A 21,497-nucleotide genomic window follows, 5' to 3' on the forward strand; every position below is an offset into this window, starting at 1 on the left:
CGCGTCGGGCCGGCCGGAAGCGAAGGCCGAGAGGAGAATGGCGGAGGTGGGGAGCGGGCGGGGGGGGGCAGCGCGAAGGGGGTTCGGGGAACCTCCCGAAGGGTTCCGGGAGCCTCCGGAAGGGTTTGGGGACCCCCCGAACCCCCCGCGGGGGTTTTGGGGCCCCCCCGGCCCTGACGAGGCCCCGCCCCCGCAGGGGGAGGTGTCCGAGGGCTGCCGCCTGCCCGTGCTGCGCCGGAACCAGGACAACGAGGATGAGTGGCGTGAGTGGGGCGGGGCTTAGGGCGGGGGGAGCCAATCGGGGAGAGGGGCGGGGCTGAGAAGGGGGCGGGGCTGCGTGAAAGGGCGGGGAAGTGGGTGGGGCGGGGCCTGGCTATGGAAGAGGGGCGTGGTTTGGTTGAGGGGCGGGGCTCCTCGGGGCGTGGTCTGTGAAATGGGCGTGGTCTTTGGCGCGGGGGTGTCCGGGGTCCCGGGGGGGGGGGTCGGAGGTGGGGGGGGGGGGGGGTCCCCGGAAGATTTGGGGACATGGAGGGGGGGTGGGGCACAGACCAGGCTAGGGGTGGGGAGATCCTTGGAGGGAATTTGGGGGTCCCTTGGTGGATTTTGGGGGTCCTTGTGGGGATTTTGGGGGTCCCCAAAAGGGGGTGTTGACCCCCCCTTGCTCGCCCCAGCGCTGGCCGAGATCCTGAGTGTGAAGGACATCAGCGGGAGGAAGCTGTTCTACGTGCACTACATCGACTGTGAGTGGGGACACGGGGACAGGGAGGGGACGCGGGGTGGGGGGACACGGGGAGAGCGCCCTGGGGTCCCCCCGACCGGGCTGGGGACATGGAGGGATTGGGGGAGGGGGGCCAGCACCTCACGAGGCCGCAGGGGCTGATTGAGGGGGCGTGGGGGGACGTTGGGGTGTCAGTGTCACCCCGTGCGTCCCCAGGGGGGCAGCCCGGGGGTGCCATCGCGTGTCCCCGCTGTCCCCAGTTAACAAGCGCCTGGACGAGTGGGTGACCCACGACCGGCTGGACCTCAAGAGGGTCCAGGTGCCCCGGAAAGAGGCCAAGACCCCGACCAAGAACGGCCTGCCCGGATCCCGGCCCGGCTCCCCTGACAGGGACCCGGTGAGGGGACGCTGGGGGACATGGCAGGGACATGGCAGGGACAGGGGACACCGGGGAAATGGAATGGTGGGGGGTCGGGGGAAATGAGGGACATCGTCATTGGGAGGAGGGGGGACATTGAGGGGATAGAGAGATACCCAGGGGACATGGGACACTGGAGGGACAGAGGGACAGGTGACATCAAAGGAACAGAGGGATACTGGAGGGACAGGTGGACAAGTGACATCGAGGGGACAGAGGGACGGGTGACATCGAGGGGACAGGAGAGCAGCTGGGGCTAAGCAGGGGAGCGAGGGCAGGGGGTGGCCCTGGGGGTGGGACAGGGAGAGTTTGGGGACAGTGTAAGGATCGGGGACAACCTTGGGGACTGAGCAGGGCCAGCACTGAGGGGACACCCTGGGGGGACACAGGGGACAGGGGCCACACACCAGGCTGGGGACAGGGGACACTTGGAGCTGTTGGGGACAGACCTGGAGTCCCCAAACTCTCCTTGGGGGGAGGGGTACACTGACACCCCCCCCACGGCAGGGACATCCCTGGGGACACCCCTTGGGGGGGTGGTGACACCCAGACCTAAGGGACATCCCCAGGGACCACCCAGGAGCCACCCCAGACCCTTGGGGACATCCCATCCCCTTTAGGGGACCCTGGGAACACTCCTGACGCCTTTAAGGGACCTTGGGGACACCCTCAACCCCTTGGGGACACCCTCAACCCCTTGGGGACACCTGCAGCTCCTTTAGGGGACCTTGGGGCATCCCCAGTCCCTCTCTGGGGACCCTGGGAGCATCCTCACTACCTTGGGGACATCCCTGACCCCTTGGGGACATCCCCAGCCCCTTTAGGGGACCCTGGGGACATTTCCAAGCCCTTTAAGGGACCTTGGAGACATCCCTGACCCCTTAAGGCCACCCCCGACCCCTTTAGGAACTCTTGGGGCCACCGCTGTCCCCGGGGAGGGGACCCCGGGAGGGGGGAGGGGAGGGAGCCCCGGCCGCGGTGGCTTTGTCCCCGTGTCCGTTCACCCCCCCCACCCCGTGTCCCCCTAAACGCCTCCTCTTCCTCCCGGCGCAGAGGAAGAGCCTGGAGCTGGCGCTGCCGGTGGCCCCCGCCAGCGGGAAGAGTTTGCCAGGGCCACCGGGGCCACCGGCGGGGCCAGCGGGGCCACCAGGGCCGGGGCCCATCACGCTCCGCTTTCACCTGCCCAAGGAGAGCGAGGCCGAGCCCCCCCCGGGCCCCCAGCGCCCCACGGTAACCCCCGGGTCCCCGATGGCCCCGAAACGGCCCCGAAAGCAGCCCCAGAAATGGCCCCTGGCAGGTCCCAAGGGGGTTTTGTCACCTCTGGTGTCCCCAGGGGGTTCTGGTCCCCAAGGGGTCACGGTCACTGTCACCCTGTCCCCATTCCTGTCCCCATCCCTGTCCCCAGGATGTCCCCAAGGGGTCACGGTCACTGTCACCCTGTCCCCATTCCTGTCCCATCCTTGTCCCCAGGATGTCCCCAAGGGGTCACGGTCACTGTCACCCTGTCCCCATTCCTGTCCCCATCCCTGTCCCCAGGATGTCCCCAAGGGGTCACGGTCACTGTCACCCCGTCCCCATCCCTGTCCCATCCTTGTCCCCAGGATGTCCCCAAGGGGTCACGGTCACTGTCACCCTGTCCCCATTCCTGTCCCATCCTTGTCCCCAGGGTGTCCCCAGGGTGTCCCCGTCACTGGGGGGTCCCTGTCCCAATCCCTGTCCCCACAGCTGGGTGTCCCCTGAGCCTCCCCTTCCTAGGGCCTACTGGGAGCACTGGGAGGATACTGGGAGCACTGCGGTGGGGGCACTGGGGACTGCAAGGGGCAGTACTGGGAGCACTGGGAAGGGACAACAGAGCTTCCCACTGCTCCCAGTTGTCCCCCAGCAGCAGGGATGGGATGGATTGGGATGAACTGGGAGGGGCTAGAAAGGACTGGGATGCGCTGGGAAGGACTGGGATGGACTGAACTGGGTTGAACTGGGATGAACTGGACTCCCCCCAGAAACGCAAGGTCGAGGTGGTGTCTCCAGCCACGCCCGTCCCTGCCCCCACCGAGACCTCCCAGGCCTCCGTCTTCCCCCAGGTGAGCCCAGTGCCTCCCAGTATGGGCCCAGTAACACCAGTAACCCCCACCAGTAACCCCATCCCACTCCCTGGGGGGAGCCCCAAACCCATGGAGGGGGGAGGGAGAGTCCCCAAAAAACTGAGGGGGGTCCCAAATCCGGGGGAATCCCCAAACTCTGGGAATTCCAAGGGATTTTGGGGTGTCTGGGACTGTTCTGGGGGGGTTGGGGAGGTTTTGGGGTGGCCGGGGGGGTATCTGGGTCGGGGGGATCTGGGAAATTTTGGGCTGATTTTGGGGTGTTTTGTAGGTTTGGGGCTGATTTGGGGTTGATTTTGGGGGTTTGGGGTTGATTTGGGGGTGTCTGGGTGGATTTTGAGGTGTTTCAGGGCAATTTTGGGGTGTTTCAGGGTGAGTTTTGAGTCACTTTGAGGTGTTTGGGCTGGTTTGGGGTAGTTTTGGGGTGGTTTAGGGTGATTTGGCGTAGTTTGGGGGTGGTTTGGTGTGGTTTAGGGTGGTTTGGGGTAGTTTTGGGGTGGTCTGGGGTGGTTTGGGATGATTTGGGGTAGTTTTGGGGTGATTTGGGGTAGTTTTGGGGTGGTCTGGGGTGGTTTGGGATGATTTGGGGTAGTTTTGGGGTGATTTGGGGTGGTCTGGGGTGGTTTGGGATGATTTGGGGTAGTTTTGGGGTGATTTGGGGTAGTTTTGGGGTGATTTGGGGTAGTTTTGGGGTAGTTTTGGGGTGATTTGGGGTAGTTTTGGGGTAGTTTTGGGGTGGTTTGGGATGATTTGGGGTAGTTTTGGGGTGATTTGGGGTAGTTTTGGGGTGATTTGGGGTAGTTTTGGGGTAGTTTTGGGGTGATTTGGGGTAGTTTTGGGGTAGTTTTGGGGTGGTTTTGGGGTGATTTGGGGTGATTTGGGGTGGTTTTGGGGTGGTTTGGATTGATTTGGGGTAGTTTTGGGGTGATTTTGGGGTAGTTTTGGGGTGATTTGGGATGATTTGGGGTAGTTTTGGGGTGGTTTGGGATGATTTGGGGTGATTTGGGGTGGTTTGGGGTGGTTTCAGGGTCTCACCCCCCTCTCCCCAGAACGGCTCCGCGCGCCGGGCGGTGGCGGCTCAGCCGGGCCGGAAGAGGAAATCAGCGTGCCTGGGGACAGACGAGGTGGGGACAGACAGGGGGACACCGAGGGGACATCAGGGGGGAGGGGCTGCCCCACCCCGGGGGCTGGGAGGGGGAGGGGAGGAGGGAGATGGGCTCTTGGGGTGGGGAAACTGAGGCAGGGAAGGGGAAAATTCACCTGGAAATACAAAAATCGAGGGAGGAAAAGTGAAAACAAAGAAGGAAAACAAAAGGTTTTTAGTGGTATTTAATTTGAGGAAACGGAGGTGAGGAAACAGAAAATTCACCTGGAAATGGGGAAAAGTAAAGTAGGAATGGATAAAATCCACCTGGAAATGGGGAAAAGTGAAACAGGAATGGATAAAATCCATCTGTAAATGAGGAAAAGCAAAACAGGAATGGATAAAATCCACCTGTAAATGGGAAAAGGAAAGCAAGAGCAGATAAAACCCACCTGGAAATGGGGAAAAATTAAACAGGAATGGACAAAACCCACCTGGAATTGGGGAGAAGTTAAACAGGAATGGGCAAAACCCACCTGGAAATGGGGAGAAGTTAAACAGGAATGGACAAAACCCACCTGGAAATGGGGAGAAGTTAAACAGGAATGGGCAAAACCCACCTGGAAATGGAGAGAAGTTAAACAGGAATGGACAAAACCCACCTGGAATTGGGGAGAAGTTAAACAGGAATGGACAAAACCCACCTGGAATTGGGGAGAAGTTAAACAGGAATGGGCAAAACCCACCTGGAATTGGGGAGAAGTTAAACAGGAATGGACAAAACCCACCTGGAATTGGGGAGAAGTTAAACAGGAATGGACAAAACCCACCTGGAAATGGAGAGAAGTTAAACAGGAATGGACAAAACCCACCTGGAAATGGGGAGAAGTTAAACAGGAATGGACAAAACCCACCTGGAAATGGAGAGAAGTTAAACAGGAATGGACAAAACCCACCTGGAAATGGGGAGAAGTTAAACAGGAATGGACAAAACCCACCTGGAAATGGGGAGAAGTTAAACAGGAATGGACAAAACCCACCTGGAAATGGGGAGAAGTTAAACAGGAATGGACAAAACCCACCTGGAATTGGGGAGAAGTTAAACAGGAATGGGCAAAACCCACCTGGAAATGGGGAGAAGTTAAACAGGAATGGACAAAACCCACCTGGAAATGGAGAGAAGTTAAACAGGAATGGACAAAACCCACCTGGAAATGGAGAGAAGTTAAACAGGAATGGACAAAACCCACCTGGAAATGGAGAGAAGTTAAACAGGAATGGGCAAAACCCACCTGGAAATGGGGAGAAGTTAAACAGGAATGGACAAAACCCACCTGGAAATGGGGAGAAGCGAGGCAGGCCCAGGGGAACCCCCCGGGACTGGGGCTCCCCGTGCCCCCCCAGGCCCTGACCCCCGTGTCCCCCCCTTTCCCAGGACTCCCAGGACTCCTCGGACGGGGCCCCCTCGGCTCCCAGGATGACCGGGAGCCTGGTGTCAGACCGCAGCCACGACGACATCGTCACCAGGATGAAGAACATCGAGTGCATCGAGCTGGGCCGGCACCGCCTCAAGCCCTGGTACTTCTCACCTTACCCCCAGGAGCTGACGGGGCTGCCCGTGCTTTACCTGTGCGAGTTCTGCCTCAAGTACGGCCACAGCCTGCGCTGCCTCCAGAGGCACCTGGTACGGGGGGCTGGGGAGGGGGTTTGGGGGGGTTTTGGGGGGATTTGGGGGAGTTTTGGGGAACCAGGGTAAAGCCGGACCCGGGAATCCCTGATTTGAGGCATCCCCAGGGGGATTTGAGGAGAATTTTAGGGAGGTTTCTGGGGGATTTGGAGGAGTTTTGAGGGGGGACTCGGAGGTTTCAGGGGGATTTGGGGGAGTTTTTAGAGGATTTGGGGGAGTTTCGGGGGGGACTCGGTGGTTTCAGGGGGATTTGGGGGAGTTTTGGGAGGACTCGGAGGTTTCAGGGGGATTTGGGGGAGTTTTTAGAGGATTTGGGGGAGTTTTGGGAGGACTCTGAGGTTTCTGGGGGATTTGGAGGAGTTTGGGGGGGACTGGGAGGTTTCAGGGGGATTTGGGGGAGTTTTGGGGAACCAGGGTAAAGCCAGACCCAGGAATCCCTGATTTGGGGCATCCCCAGGGGGATTTTGGTGGCCCCCAAGGGAACTTGGAGTGCTCCAGGAGAAATAAATGGGAAATTCAGGAGCTCCAGGTGGGGTTTAAGGACTCCAGAAAAGTTTTCAGGCATCCCCAGGAGGATTTGGGGTGATCTCCCAGGAAGATTTGGGAATCCTCAACCCCCAATTTTCACCCCCTCACCCCCGTTTTACCTCCCAAACCCCAAATTCCAACCCCAAAACCCCAAATTCCAACCCCAAAACCCCAAATTCCCTCTCCCAAACCCCCAATTCCCCCCCCCCCCACACTCCCCATTTTTCCTCCCCAATCTCCCCCTCTTCCCTCCCCATTTTCACCCCCGATATCCCCCTTGCACCCCCCAACCCCCACCCCCTAAAACCCCCCCAAAACCCCCCCAAACCCCTCCCCAGACCAAGTGTGACCTGCGGCACCCCCCTGGGAACGAGATCTACCGCAAGGGCACCATTTCCTTCTTCGAGATCGACGGCCGCAAGAACAAGGTAAGGGGGGCTTTGGGGGGGTCCTGGGGGGGTTCCCCCCACCCCAAAACCCCGCTGACCCGCCCCGGGACCCCTCCTCAGAGTTATTCCCAGAATCTTTGCCTCCTGGCCAAGTGTTTCCTGGACCACAAAACTCTTTACTATGACACCGACCCCTTCCTGTTCTACGTCATGACCGAGTACGACTGCAAAGGTTTTCACATCGTGGGCTACTTCTCCAAGGTGGGGGGGGAATTTTGGGGGATTTGGGGGGGTTTGGATGGGAGCACAGGGGGATGGAGAGGTGGGGAAGGGTCCTGGAGGGTGAAGAAGGGAGGGAAAGAAAGGATTTGAGGAGGGTCTGGGGGATCCTGGAAGGGGTTTTGGGGATTCCTGAGGGATTTTGGGAGCTCCATGAAGGATTTGGGGGTTTTGGGGTGGTTCCAATGGGGTTTTTGGAGTGCTGATCCTGGTGGGTTTTGGGATCCTGGGATTATCTTGGGGGTTTGTGGGGTGGTCCCAGGGAGTTTCTGGGACCTGATCCGGGGGACTTTTTGGGTGCAATCCCAGGGGTTTTTGGGGTGGTCCCAGAAGTTTTTGGGGATCCAATCCTGGGGGATTTCCTGCAGGAGAAGGAATCCACCGAGGATTACAACGTGGCCTGCATCCTGACCCTGCCCCCGTACCAGCGCCGGGGCTACGGCAAACTGCTCATCGAGTTCAGTCAGTGACCCCAAATAACGGCCCCAAAATCCCCCTGGGACCCCTTTCAGTCAGTGACCCCAAATAATGCCCCCAAAATCTGCCACCACCCCCCCCCAGACCCACAGTGACCCCCCGAATACCCAAAAATCCATGGAAAGGCTTCTGAGAAAGCCTTAAAGATATCAGGGAGCTGGAAATGACCCCAAGAGACTCCCCCAGATCCTCAGGGACCTGTCTCTCACCCGTCCCACCTGTCCCTCACCTGTCCGTCCCCCCCCCCATCCCACCTCTGCCCCCTGTCCCACCTCTCCCAAAACCCCCAATTCCTTTTTCCAACCCCCCAAATTCCCTCTCCCTCACCCGTCCCCGCAGGTTACGAGCTCTCCAAGGTGGAGGGGAAGACGGGCACCCCCGAGAAGCCGCTGTCGGACCTGGGGCTGCTCTCGTACCGCAGTTACTGGTCCCAGACCATCCTGGAGATCCTCATGGGGCTCAAGGCCGAGGCAGGCGAGCGGCCCCAGATCACCATCAAGTGAGCCACGCCCCTTTTCCCTGAGGCTCCACCCCTTCCCAGAGCTCCACCCACTAAGAGCACGAGGCAGCAATCAGCCCTGCCGGGCCACGCCCTCTTAGGCCACACCCACAATGTTCCACCCCCTCGTAGCCCCACCCACCACAAATTCATCCCCAGCATTTGGGGCGTGGCAGCTCCTCCAGGCCACACCCACAGCCCTGAGACTCCACCCCACCTGTCAATCAATGCAGGACAGCTCCTCCAGGCCATGCCCCTAATTAATATTAACCACATCCATACACTCGAGGCTCCGCCCCCCCCTCGTTTCCCCAACGTGGGTGAGGTCTGGGGGTGTCAGGTGGGTCTGGGGGAGGGTGTGGAGGTTTTGGGTGTTCTGGGGGGGGTCCTGGGGGTGCAGCCCCCCCCTCATTTCCCCTCCCTCCCCCAGTGAGATCAGCGAGATCACGAGCATCAAGAAGGAGGACGTGATCTCCACATTGCAGTACCTGAACCTCATCAACTACTACAAGGTGAGGCCCTGCACACCTGGGGGGATGGGGGATAAAATATCCCTGTGTGTCCCCATTGAAACACCTGGGTCCTGCACAGAAACTTGTCCCTCACCTCTGCACACCTGTGCAGGGTCAGTACACCCCAACACACCTGTACACCTGTGTACAGCTGTGCACACCTGTGCAGGGTCAGTACACCCTGACACACCTGCACGCACCTGTACAGGGTCAGTACACACCTGTCCACACTCAGTACAAACCAGTGCAGGATCAGTACACCCTGACACACCTGTGCGCACCTGTACAGGGTCAGTACACACCTGTCCACACTCAGTACAAACCAGTGCAGGATCAGTACACCCTGACACACCTGTACGCACCTGTACAGGGTCAGTACACACCTGTCCACACTCAGTACAAACCAGTGCAGGATCAGTACACCCTGACACACCTGCACGCACCTGTACAGGGTCAGTACACACCTGTCCACACTCAGTACAAACCAGTGCCGGATCAGTACACCCTGACACACCTGCACGCACCTGTACAGGGTCAGTACACACCTGTCCACACTCAGTACAAACCAGTGCAGGATCAGTACACCCTGACACACCTGCACGCACCTGTACAGGGTCAGTACACACCTGTCCACACTCAGTACAAACCAGTGCAGGATCAGTACACCCTGACACACCTGTACGCACCTGTACAGGGTCAGTACACACCTGTCCACACTCAGTACAAACCAGTGCAGGATCAGTACACCCTGACACACCTGCACGCACCTGTACAGGGTCAGTACACACCTGTCCACACTCAGTACAAACCAGTGCAGGATCAGTACACCCTGACACACCTGCGCGCACCTGTACAGGGTCAGTACACACCTGTACACACCTGTCCCACCTGTCCCCTGCAGGGCCAGTACATCCTGACGCTGTCCGAGGACATCGTGGAGGGCCACGAGCGGGCGATGCTGAAGCGGCTCCTGCGCATCGACGCCAAGTGCCTGCACTTCACCCCCAAGGACTGGAGCAAGCGGGGCAAGTGGTGAGGCCACGCCCCGGAAAGCCACGCCCCCCACGTTACCTGGCACGGCTCGTTATGCAACGCCTGGCCCCGCCCACAGCTGGCGCCACAGATCCTTTATTGAGCAGAAAAGGGGTGGGGTGTTACCAAGCACCACCTACAGAGGGAGTGGCTTCATTTGTGGGTGGAGCCTCCCATGAACTGCTTTTTTTAAATAAAATGAGGTGGGGCTTCCACAGGCTCCACCCACACAGGGAGGGGCTTTGTGTACTCTGATTAGGCCCCACCCCTTGGGTGTGGCCAGCTGTTAATGAGATGGGTGTGGTTTACAAGGCTCTGGGTGTGGCTCCGGTTGTGGGAGTGGCCTCAGCCATGCTTGGTCCATTGATGACACAGGAATGGGCATGGTTTGAACATGCCCCACCCATCTGGGTGTGGCCTGTTAGGGCTCCGCCTCCTCATCGCTGACCTCTGACACCGGAGCGTGGAGCTGGGGGAGGGGGAGGGTGAGAGTGGGCTCTGGGACCCCAAAATGTCACCCTTGAGACCCCAGAAATGACCGTAGGACCCCCAAATCACACCTCTGGACCCCCCAAGTGCAGCCCCCCACCCCCCCACCCCCCATGAACCCACTGTGACAGCCCAGGGTCCCCAAATGTCACCCCCGGCCTCCCCCATCCCCCCCGACTCATAGTGTGGGCAAAATGTCCCCAAATGTGACCCCAGACCCCCAAATGCGACCCAAGAGCCCCCAGATGTGACCCCACTCCCAAATGTGACCCCGGACACCCCAAGTGTGACCCCAGCCCCCCCCCAGAAGTGCCCCCAGACTCACGGCCTGGGCGAGTGGTCCCCACTGCAGGGCCCGGGCCAGGCCCCGCCCGGGGGGGGGGGCAGTGTCAGCCCCCCAGTCTGTGATGGCCCCGAACGCCCCTGTCAGGGTCACCCAGCCGGCCTGGGGAACAGAGGTCAAAGGTCAGGGGGAAAAGGGGGCTGAGACACCCCTCCCCCCCCCAGAAAAGAGGGTAAGAGAGGGGGGGGTCTCTGCCCCATTGAGGGGGTTCTGGGGGTCTCTGCCCCCCGGCCTCACCTCGGGGGTGTCTCCCGGCTCTGCCCCCTTCAGCAGGAGCCCCCGGTAGCCGGAGGGCAGCGGCAGCTCCCGGCCCCCCAAACGGCGCCCCCGGAACGAGGCCCAGAGCTCTGGGGGAGGGGAGCAAAGTCAGGGTGGGACCCCCCACACCTGCCTGGGACCCCCCCCCAAACCCGATACCCTCCCTCCTCCATTCCCAGAGCCCCCCTGGCCCTCTCCCCGAGCTCCCCAAGAGCCCCCGTGTGCTCCCCACCCTAGGAACGCTCCCGAACCCAATCCCACCCCCCAAATGCAGCATCCCCCTCAGGATCCCCCCATGCCCCCCTCAAACCCAAATTACCGCTCCCCCAGAACGGAACCTCCCGCACGCCCCCGGCCCTCACCGCCTCCGGGGCCGGGCCGGGCCCGCAGGAAGGCGGCCACGGGCGCGGGCCCGTCGTGCTGAACGCGGCAGGGCAGGAGCTGAGCGTGCAGCGGCTCCGGGGCGGCCCCGGGGGGAACCCGGACACGAACCGCCATCACTGAGGGGGAGGAACGGAGGAAGGAGCGGAAGTGACGTTGGACGCGCCGGAAGCAGTATGGATGCCTCCACAGAAGAAATAAATATGGCGGCACCGTACGGAAGCGACAGCGTGAGGTACATGGAGTGATGGGAGCTGTAGTTCGGGGTTTCCTGAACGCCCCCCCACCCCTCCCCCAGTGTCCTGGGACCCCCCCCCCCCAACCCTCTGGGATCCCCCAGCCACACAGAGACCCCCATTGTACCCTCCCAGTCATCAGGGACCCCCAGGGACCCACCCCAGGGACCCCCCTTCACAAAGAGCCGGACACGGATTTTGCGCTCTCCAAGTTCTTGGGAGGGTGTCACAGAACCCGGGGTGGGGGTGACATGTCACGACACGGCACCGCTATATCGCGACAGCTCAGGCCGCATCCTCCCCCCGCAGCAGCCGCGCGAGCAGCAGGACCCCCCCCCAGCGCTGCCCCCGCACCCGCCCCTCCCCCCCCGGCCCCCCCCCGCGCCAGGACCACCCCCCGGGGGTGGGCGGCGGCCGCGAGCGCCCATCCCCCCCCCGCCCCTCCCCCCCCGGGCAGCAACAGGGGGGCGAGGGCGGGGGGAGGGGCGGTCGAGTCCCCCCCCAGCACAAGGAGGGTCTCGGGGCCCCCCCCCAGCGACCCCCAGAGGGTCTCGAAGGCGCGGAGGGCGCGGGGGGGGTCCCAGGGCGGGGGGAGGGCGAGGGGGCGCAGCCGGACCCCCAAAGGCACCTGCAGCGGGGGGAGGGGCGCCAGGAAAGAGCCCCCTCCCCCTTTTTGGGGGGGCCCCCCCGGGCTGAAAATGGCGGCGGCCTCGAGCTCGGGGGGCAGGGCCCGGGGGGGGCGCAGGGTCAGGGTCAGCTCAGCCCCGCCGCGACCCCCCCCCAGCACCGGCAGCGCCCCCTCAGCCCAGCCCCCGCCCCCCCCCAGCAGCAGCTGCAGCGCCAGCACAGGGGGTGGTTCCCCCCCAATTTGGGGAGGGGTCCTCCCGCTCCGGGACCCCCCCAAAGGCTCCAGGCGCAGCCGCAGGGGGAGTGGCACGGGCCGCCCCCCCCCCTCCAGCAGCGCCGCCCCCCAACCATCGGGGTCCTGGGGGGCCCCTGGGGGAGCGGAGAACGGGGGGGGGGCCCCGGGGAGGCAGCGCAGGAGGCAGGGGGGGGGCGCGGGCAGCAGAGAGGGGGGGGCGCCCCCGGCACCCACCCCGGGCCCGTTCTGGGGAGGGGGGCGAGGGGAGGAGCGCGGGGGGGGGCCCAAAACCGCGGCCAATTTGGGGGGGCCCAGAGCGGCCGCCAGCGCGCAGTGGAGGCGGCCGCGGTCCCGCACGTCGGGGTCCCCCCCACCCCAAAAGAAGGGGGGGTCTCGGGGCGGGGGGGGGCAGAGCGGGACCCCCCCGCGGGGCAGGAGGGGGGCGGAGGCGCTCAGGACCCCCTGAGCCCCCCCCCATCCCCCCCGCTCGGCCGCCAGCGCCCGCCTCAGGTATCCCCGGATCTGGGGGTGCATTTGTGGGAGGGGGCTCCCGGGGTCCCACCCCCGCGCGGGGGGGTCGCGCAGCACCCTCAGCACCCCCCGGAGCTGGGGGGTGCCGGGGGGGGGTGGGGGGGCCCGCAGGACTCGCTCCATCAAAGCTCCCCCGAGGGGTCCCCCCAAAACCTTGGCGAGCTCCAGCAGGTGCGGGGGGGCCGCGGGGTGACCCCCCCCCAGTAATTTCTCCGCCGCCCCCCCCAGTTCCCCCTCGGGGACCCCCCCGAACCAGCGCCCGTAGGCGACCACGGCCCGGCAGAACAGAACGGGGGGGCCGCCCCCCAAAAATCGCACCAGCCCCCACAGCCACTCCCGCCCCCCCTTGATTCTGGGGGGGGGGCTCCCCCCGCTCGGAGCCCCCCCCGAAATTTGGGAGCAGAACGCCGCCGCCGCCTCGAAACGGGGCAGGAACATTTCCGGGGGGTCCCCGCCCCCCCCCGGGAACAGAGCGGCGGCCAAGTGGGGGGGCAGCGTTTGGGGGGGGCCGGCCCCGGTTTTTTTGGGGTCTCCCCCCTCGAGGAGGCAGAGGAGGAAGAAGAGGCGCAGGGGGGGGGGCAGGGCGGGGTGCAGCGCCAGCGCGGCCAAACGGGGCCCCCCCAAACCGCGCCCCCCCCGCAGCAGCGCCGCCTGCACCGGAGCAGGATCCGATGTGGCCAAAACCGGGGGGGCATCCCCCGGGTCCCCCCCAAAATGGGGGAGCTGCAGCAGCTGGGCCCGGGCGGCCGGAGCGAGGCTGAAGGCGGAGAGGGAGCCTGGAAGGGAGGGGGGCGTCACAAATTGGGGGTCGGGGTGGGGGTTGGGGGGATTTAAGGGACCCAGAATTATTTTTTTGGGTGGGGGGAGTTCCCTGGGATTTGCAGGGGATTGAAATGGGAGGGGGGGAGGAGGGGTGGGGGGAATCCCGGGGATCCCTGAGACTTTGGGGGGGGGGGGGGTCTCGGGGATTTGAGGTTCCCCGGGGGGGGCTCTTGGACTCACCGGGATCCGGCCCAGCCTCTTCCCAGGGATCCGCTGGATCTGGGGGAGGGGGGGGAAGGAGGGATCAGGGGAGGGGGAGGCCCGAGGGATCCCCCAGGGGAATCCCCAAACCTCCCAGTACCGTACTGGGATTTACTGGGATCCTTCCCTGGGATCATCCCAGTACGATGATGGGATTTACCGGGATCTATCCCAGTTCCCTTGCGGGATTCCCCAGGACCCCTACTGGGAACCCCCCCAACCCTTACTGGGACACACTGGGACCCTCCCAGTCCTTACTGGAACCCTCCCAACTCTTACTGAGAAACTCTCGGTCCTTACTGGGATCCCCCACGGCCTTTACTGGGATACTCTGGGATCCTCCCAGTCCTTACTGGGACCCCTTCACACCTTACTGGGACACGCTGGGGTGTCCCCAGTCCTTACTGGTCGCCCCCCACTCACCGGCCGCCCCCTCCGCCAGCAGCAGCACCAGGGGCTGCAGCCCGGGGGTCTCCCGGAGAGTCCCGAGGGGTCTGGGGGGGTCCCCGGGGGTCCCGAGGCGCCGCAGTTCCCGCAGACACTCGGCGGCCGCTGCCGGGGCCCCCCCCGCGCCCCCCGCCCGCAGCAGCAGCGCCGCCAGAGCCGCGGTGCCCGCGCGGTCCCCGGTGGCCACCAGCACGGTCAGGGTGGCGAGCAGCAGCAGCGCGCGGGGGGGCGCGGGGGGGGGGCGCGGGGGGCTCGGCCAGCAGCTCCAGCAGAGCCCCCCCGGGACCCCCCCCCTCCGACGGGGACCCCTCCCCGCACAGAGCCCGGGGGTCCTCGAGCAGCAGCAGCAGCAGCTCCGTCTGAAATTGGGGGGGAAGAGGGGGGGAAGGGGAGAAATGATGGGGGGACCCCCCCCAGATCGACCTCCCCCCCACCCTGCACAGGGCACAGAGCAGGAGTTTGGGGGATCCCGAATCTGCCCCCCCGGAGACCCCGAATCCATCTCGAGGGACCCCCAGGACTCCGGCGGGGGCACACGGGGATGGGGACCCCCAAACACCGGCAAGGAGCCCCAGATCCGCCCCCAAGGATTCGTGACCCCCAAATCCTCCCGCAAGGGTTCGGGACCCCAAATCACCCCAAGGGACCCTCAGGAGTTCGGGGACCCCCAAAGCCCCCATTAGTGACCCCAAGTTCCTTCCTTCCCCAGGAAATCGGGGAGCTCCCAGCCCCGCCCTCAGGGAACCCCAAATGCCTCCCACAAGGGGGTCGGGTGGGGAGGGGGGTCCTGAGCATTGCGGTGACCCCGAACTCCCCCCAGGTGACCCCGAACTCCCCCCAGGTGACCCCAAACCCCGCTCGGGCCCCCCCGGCCCCGCCCCTCGATGCCGTCGCGCACCTGATGACGTAGAGGGGGGCGGGGCCGGCGGAGCGCGGGGGGCGCGGGGGGCGCGAGCGCGGCCGCGAGCCGGGCCCAGGGACCCCCCCCGGCCATGGCTGCGGGGGCTGCCGGGAGCTCCTGACGTCACAGCCCGCCCCCCGTGACGTCACGCTCCAGCTCCACGGCCGCGGGAAAACGGCGGAGGGGCGGTTGTGACGTCACCCCGCCCCCCAAGGGTCTCGCTCCTCCCCCTGCCGTGGCCGCGGGAACGGTGATGTCACACCCAGGAGGGGTGACGTCATATAAAACAGAGCGACGTCATAGGGTGCTGGGCTACCCACAGGTGCCTTGTGGGGGTCTAGAGAGCCTCAGAGTCCCCCCCGGGGCCCCTGTAGGACCCGTCCCCTCCCACCCCCGGACCGTGCCCGTCCCCCCCCCCCCCCCCCCCCGCCGGGGCCACCGGGGACCCGCCCCGGCCGCACGTACCCGGACCTGGAGTGTCCAGGTGACCCCCCCAGGACACCCTGACCCCCTCCGGGGGACACCCTGAGCCCCCCCCAGGACACCCTGACCCCCCCCGGGGGACACAGGTGTGCAGGTGACCCCCCTCGGTCTCTCCAGGCGACACCCCCGTCCCGGCGACACCCCCACCATAGCGTCCCCCTGTCCCGCTCACCCCAAATTCTCCAGGTACCCGTCCCCATCTCTGTGTCCCTGTGTCCCCCCCCCCGTGACCCCCATGTCCCCAAAGTCCTCCCGTGGCTGTCCCCGTGTCCCTGGTGTCCCCAAGTTCCCGATGTCCCCGATGCCCCCCGTGTCCCCCCCCCGCGATGTCCCCGCGTCCCGCGCTGTCCCCAGGCCGGGGCGGGGGCTCCCCGTTATTTCCCAAGCGGCGCCCGCCCGACCGGCTCCGGCTGCGGCGCGGCCCCGGCCCGACCGGCGGAACCGGTCCGGGACACCGCGGGGCGGGACGGGGGACGCGCAGCGGGGCGGCACCGCCGGGACCGGCACGGCACGGCACGGCACGGCACGGCACGGCACGGCTGCGACGGCACCGGGACAGCACCGGGAGAGCACCACTGGGAACGGGACGGGTCCGGGACAGAACAAACGGCACCAGCGGGACCCGCCCCGGGACAGCACGACCGGGATAACAGAGCTGGGATAACAGAGCCGGGACCGGGATAACAGAGCTGGGAACAGCACAACCGGGACAACCCAACCGGGACAGCACAACCGGGACAACAGAGCCGGGACGGGACCGGGACAATCGGGATAGCACAGCCAGGACCGGGATAACAGAGCCGGAACAATCAGGATAAAAAAGTCGGGACCGGGATAACCCAGCCGGGAGAGCACCAGGACATCACCGGGACAACACCGGGCCAGAACCGGGCCAGCGCAGGCGGCCCCGCTGGCACGGAGGGGGTGACACCGGGCTCGGTGCCGGGATCGCGCCGTGGGATGCGCTGAGGGGCCGGAGCCGGTGTCGGGATCGATCCGGCGGCAAAACCCAGCGGAGGAGCCGGGACCTGGCACCGCAATTGCTCCAATTCCCGGGATCTGAGCCCGAATCCGGGATCCTGCGAGCGCTGGGATCCAGCGGGACTGGGGATCCAGCACTGGGGTTCGCTGGGGATTTGGGATCCAGCACAAAAGCCCACCTGGGATCTGGGGCTGAAATTCACCAAATCCTTGGGATCTGGCATCAAAATCCGCCAAGGATCTGGGATTTGGTGTGGATATTGACCAAATCCTCGGGATCTGGCATCAAAACTGACCGAGGATTTGGGATCCAGCACCAGAACTGACCGAGGATTTGGGATCGGCTCTGCCTATTGACCAAAGCCTCGGGATCTGGGCTCAAACTCAGCCAGGGCTCCGGGAATCCAGCACCGGGATCTGAGATCCAGGAATTGGCACCAAAACCCTCCGGGGGTCGGAGCAGGGATCCCGCCGGGGGAGGGGGGGGCGGTGTCCGTCGGGATCCATCGAAATCCATCGGGATCCATCGGGATCACCAGGTCCGGCCATGCCGCGCGCGTTCCTGGTCAAGAAGCCGGTGCTGGCCACGGCCAAGCGCAACTGGAGCGAGCTCCCGGACGAGCAGCGAGCCGAGATCTACGTGCCCAGTATGGGGGGGAAGGGGATTTGGGGGGGCACGGGGATTTTGGGGGGGCAGGGATCCCTTGGGAGCTGGGATTTGCGGGGATTCAGGGATTTGGGGGATCACTGGGACGCGCGGGGATTTGGGGGGGACTCAGGCGTCTGTTGAGGGGACGCAGAGTCTGGGGGTGTCTCAGGGATTTTGGGGGTTCTGGGTGTTTGAAGGGAAGCAGAAATTTGGGGGAGAGGCCTCAGGGTTTGGTGGGACCACGAGGTTTGGGGGGAAGCCCGGAATTTGGGGGGGTAGCAGATGTTTTGGAGGGACCCAGGTGTGCGGGAGGACTGAAGAACTTGGGGGGACACACCGGAATTTTGGGGATACAGGAGTTTCGAGGATGCCGAGTTTGGAGGGATCCCAGGTTTTGGGGTGACCTCCTCCCCCTCCAGGGGTGTCCCCTTAATGACAGAGTTGGGGTTCAGCCCCAAAATTCCACCCGGACGCTGGAGACGGTGGGGGGGGGGGGGTGGATTTTGGGGTGTCCGGACAGCCAGGAGGATTTGGGGAGGATTTTGGGGTGCCCGGATGCTTTTTGGGGGTGATTTTAAGACGGATTTTAGGACGCCCGCCTGTGTCCCTTGGTGGGGGGAGGGGATTTTTTGGGTGTCGCCTGTGTCCCCCCGGGGGGGGCGGGGAGGGCGGGGGGGGTGGCGTCCCCCCCCCAGGGCCCACGCGGGCGACACCCGCCGGAAACCCCTAATTTGGGGTGTAATTTGGGCTGTAATTTGGGGTGTCGCGGCCGGAGCCGTCGGACCGGTCGGGAGAACCCCAAAGGGTGGGGGAGGGGAGCGGGGGAGGGGCCCCCCCAAATCCTCCTCCTGCTTTTGGGGGAGGGGGGGGGGTCATATTGGGGGTGTCCCCGTTGTGGGGTCACATTTGGGGAGGGGGGGGGGGGTCACATTTGGGGTATCGCCTTTGGGCGGGATTATTTTTTTGGGGGGTAGGGGGAAATCCCATTTGGGGGGTGGGGGGAATTTGGGGGTGCAGGACCCCCCCTAAAGCCGTGCCCCCCCCCCCTCCCACCCAGTCTGCCTGGGGGGCTGCCCCCTGCGCAGGGACCCCGAACCGGCCGTGGCCGAAGCCCCCGCGTCCCCCCTGGACATGACCCTGACCCCCCGCGCCCCCCCCGGTCCCTTCCTGCACCCCAAGAGCAAGGTAAGGGGTGGGAGGGACCCCAAATTTGGGAGGGGGCCCTGGAGGGGTTGGAGGGGGAGGGGAGGGAGACAAGCGAGCTGGGGGTGCCTAAATTGGGGGGGGGGGGGGGGGGGAAGCTGTGATTGGGGAAGGGGAGGATTGAGACTGGGGGGTCCCCAAAATTGGGGGGTGGGTCCCTGGGTCTGGGAGGGTGGGTGGGTGTTCCCCAGGCTGGGGGGGTCCCAAGGAGGGGTCGTCCCCCCCCCCCCCATTTAACCCTTTCCTCCCCTCCCTCGGCAGGTCCCGTCCGGCCCTTTGGGCGCTCCCCTCCCCCCGGGGCTGCCCCTGCCCGGGGGGGTCCCCGTGGGGGTCCCGGTGGCCGGGGGGGTCCCGGGGGGCTCCGAGCTCTTCTCGTGCCCCGTGTGCCAGAAGAGCTTCGGGTTCCAGCGGATGCTGAACCGGCACCTCAAGTGCCACAGCGAGGTGAAGCGGCACCGGTGCCCGTACTGCGGGAAGGGATTCAACGACACCTTCGACCTCAAACGCCACGTCCGGACCCACACGGGTGGGAACGGGGCGGGAACGGGGCGGGAACGGGGCGGGAACGGGGCGGGATCGGGGCGGGATCGGGGCGGGAACGGGACACGGACAAGGACGGGACAGGCATTGGAAGAGGGATGCGCACGAGGACGGGACGGAGCTGGAGCGGGATTTGGACAGGACGGGGATGGAGATGGGACAGGACAGTGGAGGCAACAAGCCCAGCCCCCACCTCCCCTCACCTGTCCCCAGGTGTGCATCCCATTAACTTCTCCCTGTGTGACAGGGCCGTGTCCCCTCTGTCCCCACCTGTCCCCAGGTGTGCGTCCCTACAAATGCTCCCTGTGTGACAGGGCCGTGTCCCCTCTGTCCCCACCTGTCCCCAGGTGTGCGTCCCTACAAGTGCTCCCTGTGTGACAGGGCCGTGTCCCCTCTGTCCCCACCTGTCCCCAGGTGTGCGTCCCTACAAATGCTCCCTGTGTGACAGGGCCGTGTCCCCTCTGTCCCCACCTGTCCCCAGGTGTGCGTCCCTACAAGTGCTCCCTGTGTGACAGGGCCGTGTCCCCTCTGTCCCCACCTGTCCCCAGGTGTGCGTCCCTACAAATGCTCCCTGTGTGACAGGGCCGTGTCCCCTCTGTCCCCACCTGTCCCCAGGTGTGCGTCCCTACAAGTGCTCCCTGTGTGACAAGGCCTTCACGCAGCGCTGCTCCCTGGAGTCTCACCTGCGCAAGATCCACGGCGTGGCGCAGCGTTACGGCTACAAGGAGCGCCGCGCCAAGCTCTACGTGTGCGAGGAGTGCGGCGGCACCGCCGACAGCCAGGACGCTCACCTGGCTCACCTGCGCCAGCGCCACCCCCACAGCCCCCTGCTCGCCAAGCTGGCCCGCAAGGCCGCGGCCACGCCCGCGCCACGCCCTGCCCCGCCCCGCGCTGCCCCGCCCCCCTAAGGGACAAAACGAAGGGGGGGACACGCCCGGTTTGGGAAGGGACACGCCCAGTTGGGGACACACCCATTTTTACAGGACACGCCCAGTTGGGGACACGCCTGTTTATGGGAGGGACGCGCCCATTTAGGGGAGGGACACACCCATTTAGGGGAGGGACACACCCATTTAGGGGAGGGACACGCCCATTTAGGGGAGGGACACGCCCAGTTTTGGGTTGGAGGAAGAAATGCTCAGAGGCCACACCCAGCAGGGAATGAGGCCACGCCCATCGGGTTGGGACACGCCCCTTTGGGGGTCGGGTGGGGGTTGAAGCCACACCCACTCCACCCAGGCCACGCCCACCTTGGGGCCAGGGAGGGGTCCCTGGAATTAAATCCCCTCTGCTGTCACTGACCACGCCCCTTGTGATGGAGGACACGCCCCCTTTGTGCTCAGGCCACGCCCCCTCCCCAAAGGAGCCCCCGTCACACCTTGGGGCTCACCTGGGGGGTCCCCGCAGCCCCTCCCCCACACCACAGGTGCTGTTAGTCCAGTTTTTATTGCCCGGGATCCCCCGGGAATGGGGGGATGGGGAAGGGGTTGAGTGGGGGAGGGGCGGCCCCTCCCCCCACAAAGTCCAGTTCAATTCCCCCCTTTGGTCACAGGCTCCGCCCCCCCTCCCCTCCCCCACCCCCGGGAGGCGTTTGGCAAAATCGCGTGGGGGGGCGGGGCGGCCATACCCACCCTAGCCCCTCCCCCCCCCCCAAAAAATCCTCCAGATCCCCCTAAGGCAGCTTGGCAGGGATGGGGAGAGGGTGCGGCCCCCCCAAGGTGCGAGGGGACCCCCAAACATGGGGGGAGAACCCCAGAAAGTGTGTGGGGGAGGGCGGCTCAAAATGGGGGGCGGTCCCACAGGACATAGAAGCCCCTCCCCCAAAAGGGGGAGACTCCATCCTCTCCTCCCCCCCCCCCCCCCCCCAAAAAAAAAAAGTTTAAGCTCCCAAACAAGGGGTGAAATGCCCAAAAAATTAGGGGGGGGGGGCGGGGCACCTCAATTCTCGGCTGTGTCCCCCCAGAATGGATCGTACCACTCAAAAAAAAAAAAAACAACAAACAAACCCCACCCCCCCCTTAATGAGCGCCCCTCCCCCACATCAGGGCTCCCCCCAAAAATGAGGTGTCCCCCCCCCCATTCACGGGGCACCCCTTAATGAAGACGTGCCCCTCCCCTCATTAACACACGCCCCCCTAATTAAGGCCTTGTTCTACCGCCCGCCCCCACCAGGGGGCGCCACCTCATGGGTGGGGGCGCTCTTAAAGGGGCCACGTCCCATTTTTGCGAAGCCCTTTTTCGGGGGAGTTTTGAGGTTATTTGAGGGGGAGACTTTTCTTTGGGGGGGGGGGTGTGAGGGGAAACCCCCCCCCCCCCCCCCAAAATCTACTCGATGACGGCGATGAGGTCCTCGCCCTCGAGGCTGAGCCCGGGGCGCACGTGGAGCTTGGTGACCCTGCCCCCCACGGGCGCTGTCACCACGGTCTCCATTTTCATGGCGCTCAGCAC

The 21,497-nt window shown here is 64.8% G+C and overlaps 3 protein-coding genes across 4 annotated transcripts; 2 read left to right on the forward strand and 1 right to left on the reverse strand.

The window, feature by feature from the left end:
• Positions 1-7: 7 nt before the first annotated feature.
• Positions 8-9,958, forward strand: KAT5 (lysine acetyltransferase 5). Of its 2 annotated transcripts, XM_062512050.1 has the most exons (14): positions 8-46; positions 197-263; positions 672-740; positions 979-1,115; positions 2,190-2,366; positions 3,137-3,217; positions 4,285-4,359; positions 5,755-6,003; positions 6,873-6,962; positions 7,044-7,184; positions 7,571-7,664; positions 8,019-8,178; positions 8,609-8,690; positions 9,592-9,958. In XM_062512050.1, the coding sequence occupies exons 1-14, from the start codon at positions 38-40 to the stop codon at positions 9,724-9,726; spliced, it is 1,566 nt and encodes a 521-aa protein (XP_062368034.1). In that variant the 5' UTR covers positions 8-37; the 3' UTR covers positions 9,727-9,958. The 2 variants fall into 2 exon arrangements, with proteins under 2 accessions (XP_062368034.1, XP_062368035.1); XM_062512051.1 differs by lacking the exon at positions 2,190-2,366.
• Positions 9,959-10,052: 94 nt separating this feature from the next.
• Positions 10,053-11,318, reverse strand: RNASEH2C (ribonuclease H2 subunit C). The gene is made up of 4 exons (XM_062512052.1): positions 11,175-11,318; positions 10,792-10,901; positions 10,537-10,656; positions 10,053-10,191 (listed from the first exon to the last, which is right to left on the reverse strand). Exons 1-4 carry the CDS (start codon positions 11,308-11,310, stop codon positions 10,144-10,146), a joined length of 414 nt encoding a protein of 137 aa, XP_062368036.1. The 5' UTR covers positions 11,311-11,318; the 3' UTR covers positions 10,053-10,143.
• Positions 11,319-17,143: 5,825 nt separating this feature from the next.
• OVOL1 (ovo like transcriptional repressor 1) lies at positions 17,144-19,957 on the forward strand. The gene is made up of 4 exons (XM_062512112.1): positions 17,144-17,304; positions 18,364-18,491; positions 18,771-19,035; positions 19,665-19,957. The coding sequence occupies exons 1-4, from the start codon at positions 17,205-17,207 to the stop codon at positions 19,955-19,957; spliced, it is 786 nt and encodes a 261-aa protein (XP_062368096.1). The 5' UTR covers positions 17,144-17,204.
• The last annotated feature ends 1,540 nt before the right edge of the window (positions 19,958-21,497 follow it).

Source organism: Cinclus cinclus, chromosome 33 (assembly GCF_963662255.1).
Source record: "Cinclus cinclus chromosome 33, bCinCin1.1, whole genome shotgun sequence".
NCBI lineage: Eukaryota > Metazoa > Chordata > Aves > Passeriformes > Cinclidae > Cinclus > Cinclus cinclus.

What these genes read in the sequence shown, in the direction of transcription:
- KAT5 (XM_062512050.1), top strand. An exon ending in CGTGCCTGGGGACAGACGAG is followed by an intron (nt 4,360 to 5,754) that starts GTGGGGACAGAC and finishes CCCCTTTCCCAG; the next exon opens with GACTCCCAGGACTCCTCGGA. An exon ending in GCTGCCTCCAGAGGCACCTG is followed by an intron (nt 6,004 to 6,872) that starts GTACGGGGGGCT and finishes ACCCCTCCCCAG; the next exon opens with ACCAAGTGTGACCTGCGGCA.
- RNASEH2C (XM_062512052.1), bottom strand. Translation starts at nt 11,310, where the DNA reads ATGGCGGTTCGTGTCCGGGTTCCCCCCGGGGCCGCCCCGGAGCCGCTG. An exon ending in CCGGCCCGGCCCCGGAGGCG is followed by an intron (nt 10,902 to 11,174) that starts GTGAGGGCCGGG and finishes CCCCTCCCCCAG; the next exon opens with AGCTCTGGGCCTCGTTCCGG. An exon ending in GGGGACCACTCGCCCAGGCC is followed by an intron (nt 10,192 to 10,536) that starts GTGAGTCTGGGG and finishes CCCCTCCCCCAG; the next exon opens with CTCCACGCTCCGGTGTCAGA.
- OVOL1 (XM_062512112.1), top strand. Translation starts at nt 17,205, where the DNA reads ATGCCGCGCGCGTTCCTGGTCAAGAAGCCGGTGCTGGCCACGGCCAAG. An exon ending in TCCTGCACCCCAAGAGCAAG is followed by an intron (nt 18,492 to 18,770) that starts GTAAGGGGTGGG and finishes CTCCCTCGGCAG; the next exon opens with GTCCCGTCCGGCCCTTTGGG. An exon ending in CCACGTCCGGACCCACACGG is followed by an intron (nt 19,036 to 19,664) that starts GTGGGAACGGGG and finishes ACCTGTCCCCAG; the next exon opens with GTGTGCGTCCCTACAAGTGC.